Source organism: Cebus imitator, unplaced genomic scaffold, assembly GCF_001604975.1.
Source record: "Cebus imitator isolate Cc_AM_T3 unplaced genomic scaffold, Cebus_imitator-1.0 Scaffold872, whole genome shotgun sequence".
Taxonomy (NCBI): Eukaryota; Metazoa; Chordata; class Mammalia; order Primates; family Cebidae; genus Cebus; species Cebus imitator.
This window is the reverse complement of record NW_016108187.1, coordinates 338,865-345,173: the sequence shown is the minus strand read 5'-3', so window position 1 is coordinate 345,173 and position 6,309 is coordinate 338,865. Positions and strand designations below refer to the sequence as shown.

Genomic DNA, 6,309 nt, shown 5'->3' with positions numbered 1-6,309 from the left:
GTCTTTGGCAAACCCATGATCCAATCAAGTAGATGAAGTGAGTATGTTCTTATCTAACGGCAGACCTTGGACCAGCTGAGGAAGCATCTTCAGAGCAAGGAGGGAGCCTGAGAGCCCAGGGCAGGTTTTGGTCTCAGTTCCCCATGAACCTGGACCACTGTGGAGAGTGCCGCTGCTTGTATATGAGCTGCAGTAATAATCAGCCTCGTCCTCAGCCTGGAGCCCAGAGATGGTCAGGGAGGCCGTGTTGCCAGACTTGGAGCCAGAGAAGTGATTAGGGACCCCTGAGGGCCGATTGCTGACACGGTAAATCATGAGTTTGGGGGCTGTGCCTGGGTGCTGCTGGTACCAGGAGACATAGTTATAACCCCCAACATCACTGCTGGTTCCAGTGCAGGAGATGGTGACCGACTGTCCAGGAGACCCGGACACTGAGCGAGGCTGAGTCAGGGCAGACTGAGCCCAGGACCCTGGAAAGAGGAAGAAACACACTCTAGTGAGTCAGTGCTGGGCACAGGTGAGCCTGAGGAGCAGGAGACCAAGGATCGGTCCAGAGGTCCCTGGTGTCCCTTCCCTGGAGGTGTCACCTGTGCCCTGACTGAGGAGAATGAGGAGGAGCAGATTCCAGCCCATAGTGGAGAAGTCCCCAGAGCGCTGCCTCCTGAGACCCCAGCACTGGGCCTGCCCCCAGCCCTGTCTTATCTCCTCTGCCTCAGAGGAGGGCGGGGCCTCCATGCAAATCTGGGTCGTGAGCTCCATGCCTAACCTCACCCTCACCGGGGTCTGGGCTCAAAGATTGCTGTTTCCCTAGACAGTGCAGCTCAGCTGAAAAGATGAAAGTCTTTGTTTGTCTATTCTGAAGGCAAGTACTTAATTTTTTTGTACCTGATTTTCTCAGGAGAGAAAGATCTGCAGAAGCCCCTCACCTGAGTGAGCTCCTGGCCCTCCGTGTCTCTGCTGTGTGGTGTCTGTGTCTCTGTGACTCCCAGGCCTGGGCACACCCTGCAGTGCCCTCTGCTGGGCACCCACCTGCAGGCTGTCTCTACTGTCAGGAATGGGGCTGCCCACCCCGTGGAACTCTCTGCTGGGTGTCCTTGGTCTCTGGTCTACCCAGCTGCAGCCTAGTCCATCCCCACCCCCACCCCCACCCCCACCCCAGGCTTCGTGCTGAGGCATCTGCAGCACCGAATCCCTGGAGCACGTCAGCCACCCCAGGAAATGCAGCCACTTCCACACGGGGAAATGTGGGGGGGACCCTGTGGAGGGACTAGGGAGCCCAGACAGGGCCACAGCCCTGAGCTGGAATCTGCTGCTCCCAATATTGCCCTTCCCACTCACGAGCAGGCGACTCGTCCTTCCCAGCCTCTGGTTCTCAGCCTGAGAAATGGGGACCACAGAGTCCACTCTGCACACAGGTGATCCATGGGGATATGACCCAGCAGGACAAAGGGAGTTTGCTAACAGGCCTTTCTGTGTGCACCAGAGTGATATGTATTGTGAACGGTTGATTTATGGAAAGATTTATTTCCATTTTGCTGTGATTGATATGTGGTCACAGAGATGCGTGTTGCCTGCTTTCTTGCTTTCCGCCGTCTGAGCGCATCCTCAGGGCAAACTAAAGCTGACCTCTCTCAACCCTGCAACACTGAAGACACACAGACATTTGATAAATACATTTTTGGTTTCTTCCTCAAAATACTTTTAATCTCTTTTCATCTTTCCCCAATGCCTATGAAAATTCTTTTAATGTTGCATAATTAAAATAAATATTAATGGATTCAGTTTTAATTTAAATATTATAACATACACTATCCTGTCTTCCCACCTAGATTCTTCCCTGAAACCATGGCAAGTGCATGGAGCAGCTGTCTGAGCACCAGGAAAGGAAATCGCCGTACGCAGCAGTTTTGGGATGGCCCCAGCAGATGAACTTCAACAGAGTCAGTGTGAGACTCCTGGATTTCTTCAGTATCCCCTGGCTGGGATTCCAGACAGCCCCAAACCTGAACGGGCACAAACCTGAAAACAAAAGGAAGTCCAGAAAGCCCTCTTGTTCAGGACTGAAGAGAGGAAAGAAAACTTCTTTGGCTCAAAGTGAAGGCTCAGTCCCCTGCACAAGCAGTGGTTCACCGCTGTGTTCTCATCTCTCTTACACCAGAGCCGCTCCCTGGGTTCACACTGATGTCCTGTGGGTGGACATGGGGCTTCCTGCACCAGGTCACTCCACAGCCCCTGTACCCTGGAGGGGGAAAAACAGCACTGTTCAGTCCCAATATGATGTGAGCCTCGTGGGAATCCCACTGTGTGGTCACCGCATTAGAAATACAAAGAGAAGCAGCAAATGAGTTTCAATAGTATATTTTATTTACCTAGCATGTCAAAAATATCATGACTTTCATATGTAATCTAAGTACAATAATGTATGAGAAATTTTCTATACTTTGCATGGCTATTATTATTATTTGAAAAATGTGATGTGAATGGCCTTCCTCTTTACAAGGATGAGCTGTGGTGGCTTTTTAAGTGTCAAAATTGATAGGCCGAAGGAGGGGTGAAGAGAATAATTTATTTGCACAGGATGTGAAGGGTGGAGGTGGGCAGTGTCCACCTCCCTCAGATCTCAGAGCACCTGGCATCCCAGCATCTCCAGGCTCCTGCTTCAGGAGGGCCCAGAGTGACAGCCTTTTCCCACAGTGCGGATGCAGGTTCATCCCTCATTCCAGGAGCCTTGAGCGGTTTGGCCGAAGGTACCCCCAGGTACCCCAGGGCAGCCCAGGGCAGACCCTACCAGGCCAGACCTCACCAGTGATCCCATCTGGGCCACATCTGCATATCGTCCTTGTCCATCTGGAGCCTCTGGAGTTCCTCAAAGCACAGGCACATGGTGAGGGGCCTGTAGTCTCAGAGACTTTCTGGGTGCAGTGTTTTTAGGCTGGAATTATTTAAATTCAGTGAGGCTGTTTCTGTGTGTGGAAATTCCAGGAAAATGACTGTCATTGGTGAATCTTTCTTCTTTTCCAGCTCATCTCCATGTGCAGCAATACAGGACCTTCCAGGGCGCTGATGAGGCCGTGCCAGCACCAGGGGAAGAGCCCCCTTCGGGGACAGAACTGGAGATACAGGCAGCTCCTGCCCCTGTCCTAAGGAGCTGCCTGACATTGTGGCACCTGCTCTAGCCACTGGCCTCAGCCCTGGAGCTGAAAGCACGACTGGAGCAAGAGGTGGGAGAGAGGGGGTGGCCATCCCGGCCCCAGCCAGCAGCTCCCCTGCTGCTCTGTGTCCTGGACACGGTGGGAGACATGGAGGCCAAGACCAGGGTGTGCAGCCTGGGCTCCTCTGCTTCAGTGGAGAGAGGCTTCTGTCATTTGACTGAGCTGCAGCCCTGCAGCTGAAGGACCTGCTGCTGCTGGGGTTGTTTGCTGCCTGCAACAGGCGCTGGAGAGCAGGAAAAGAAGCCTGGGAGGAGGGGTCCCTAATGTCAGATAGTGTTTTTGAGGCTATCCTGAAAATCTCTGGTAGTCATGTCTCTTTGTTGTGGTTGTTTGTACGATGAAATTACCACCTAATCAACTGTTATTGGAAACCTTTCAGGTACGGCTTTTAGAAGAACTTGACCTACTTTTGGTTTTTTTTGCTCTCTGGTTTATTGTGGAAAGAGGGATCGTTTAGGTTCATTCGTCCTGCAGATCAATTGCCTTTTGCCATCAAAGATTTGGCATCACAGCGTTTCCAAAAATTACGTGTACAAGCTGGTATGTTGGTACTTTAGCTAATCTGGATGTCAAAACAATGTCATAGACTAGGTCGCAGAGAAACAAATTTATTTCTCATGGTTCTGGAGATGGTAAAATCCAAGGTCACGTGGTCAGCAGATACCATGTCTGGTGAGGGCTTGCTCCTAGTTCGTAGACTGCCATCTGTTTACTGTGTCCTCACAGGACAGAAGGAATCAGGGAACTCCCAGCCGTCCCTTTGATAGGGACACTGATCCCAGTCATGGGGGCTCTGGTTTCATGACCTAATCACTTTCCAAGGCCTCATTTTCAAATCCCATCACATAGAGAATTAGATTTTAACACAAGAATTTGAAGGGACAATAAGATTTGATCTCTAGCATCAGGTCACCCTGAGCCTTTTGCACCTACAGGAAATTTCTGATCTTCTGTAACTATTTGCTGGTGGCTGTGGGTTGAGGGAAATATTCAATTGCAGCTCTTGATTCAGCTGGTTCCAAACTTAAATTCTCTGTTTACACACATAACTTGTTCGTGGGACACAGGGAACTTTAGTGGCAAATGGCCATTTGGAATTTTAGGAGGATTGATGGCGGAGGGCTTGGGACATGGGTGAGAAGTGGAGGGAGGAGAAGATGAAGGTGCAGAGGAGAGACAGCAGAATGTGAAAGGGGAAGGGGAACTCTGGATATAAGTGTCAGCTAGAGGGCAAGGAAGGTGATTTTTCCTGCATTCTAAACCCGGATCCAGTATCAAGTCAGCACCACCTGAGGAATACATTTTTTCAATGCATAGTCCTAGGTTCTGGAAATTTCGATTTTATAAATCTGAAGGTGTGCCAATTTATATGTATTCATGATAAGAATTTTGGATAATTCTGATAAAATTAGACAACCAAGCAGAGCTTGATAACCACTGGTTTGGGACATATATCTGGAAGACATTTGATTATATAAAATAATCATGGAAAACTGAGGAGGAATTGTTTATTTAAAAATGCTTGCATGTAATTCAACTCTTCCTGGACATGTAGTTTGGCCACATATCGGGTCTCTACACTACTAAAATTGGAAATGTGCAGAACGCTTTTAAAAAATCAAGTAGACAGAAGGAGTTGGAGAGAAAAGAAAACTGACAATTGTCTGTTAAGAGGAGAAGAGAAGGGGAAGGGAGTAGCACGTTTTTGTACATGATATGATGGCATCTAAATTATAAGCCCAAACAGTGTTTCTCAGAAAGTCAATAATACAGGTTTTCAGAGTGTAGTGCCAACAGTGGTTTCCTGGGACAGAGAAGTACTCTGTCTTGCTCTGTAATGTTCAACAGACACAAAAGAAAGAGCCATTCTGTAAGCAGTGTGAGCTGTATTGCTGCTGAATTATTTTATCTCATGCCCAGGTGAAAATGAAAGGGCTCTAAAGTGCTTAGGATGAACACGAAGTCCTCAGCTGTCGGTAACATCTCCGGGAGCCGCATTATCAGAGGTATGGGTGACAGCGGTGGAGTGGGTGGGTATTCGCTTCTGACACGTTGTCTGCTAATGTATTAAACAAAATAGTATGGCATATATTTTATTAAGAAATCCGTTAACAATGAAGTAAAATTCAGGTTCATGTTCTTAATAGGAACACTATCTGCTATGGCAGCAAAACCAAAAGCCTCATGGACCAAAAATATACATTAACTACAAACATTTTCACATAAACAATGTGAGCATCTGTATATGACAGTAACTTACATGCCCAAAATATTTTTAACTGAGATTGAAATGTCTTTCTACATAACAAATGTTATCACTGTATTCTGAGATGATATGTTATTTGTCTATCGACCCTATAAATAAGTTACTCATGATTTATTCAACAAATAATTCTGTTGAATCTACAAAATCCCGTTTTCTATTTTAGGCACTATATATAGACTTGAGGTAAAATATTGTATTTTTTCTTAGTGGTTGATTAAAAATACAAAATATATATTAGATAGAGGTTGTACTGCTGAAAACAGGCAGAGACTGAGTTGCTAATTAAAAAAATCAGAACACCCAGCTTATTATTTGAACTAATAATATTTTAATGCAGGTCCCTGGTGTTTTCTTGTGGAAATATATATGGAATATGTATGGAATTTCAGGTGATTGGCATCTGAATGTTTAAATGTAGCAGGTATGGTGAGTTTTCCAAAGACATTTTTCCAGCTTCCCTGTCCATCAGAGACTCACAAGATACTATGTAGAACCACAGCCTCTCCAACAACCTCTACTACCAGTCTTTGTAAAGTGTGTCAGTTAAATGGGTTTAGGTTTTGTATCTATTATTAAAAGAAAATGGAATACCTGGCCGTCAAATGCAATGCATGCAGAGGCACGGGTTTAAAGTGTGTCCCGACCCTAGAATTAAAAAATCCCATTTGTGCCTCCACTGTTCACTAAGAAATTTCCTTAAGAATCTAGAGACCAGACATTCCTTTGAGAAACCACTCCAATATGGTTTCTCACCTACTCACTTTAAGAAAATTGCTCTTATCAAATCACAAATGAAATCCATATTGTTAAATTATGAACTGAAGCATAATT

At 46.5% G+C, this 6,309-nt stretch overlaps 1 protein-coding gene and 1 gene segment (V, D, J or C); one reads left to right on the top strand and one right to left on the bottom strand.

Annotated features, from left to right (window-relative positions):
• Positions 1-19: 19 nt before the first annotated feature.
• LOC108298034 lies at positions 20-673 on the bottom strand. The segment is given in 2 exon segments: positions 20-470; positions 588-673. Coding segments are annotated over 2 exon segments (492 nt in total).
• Positions 674-1,430: 757 nt separating this feature from the next.
• LOC108298012 (CMT1A duplicated region transcript 15 protein-like protein) lies at positions 1,431-3,867 on the top strand. Its single transcript, XM_017520722.1, has 3 exons — positions 1,431-1,491; positions 2,525-2,927; positions 3,079-3,867. The coding sequence occupies exons 1-3, from the start codon at positions 1,431-1,433 to the stop codon at positions 3,371-3,373; spliced, it is 759 nt and encodes a 252-aa protein (XP_017376211.1). The 3' UTR covers positions 3,374-3,867.
• The last annotated feature ends 2,442 nt before the right edge of the window (positions 3,868-6,309 follow it).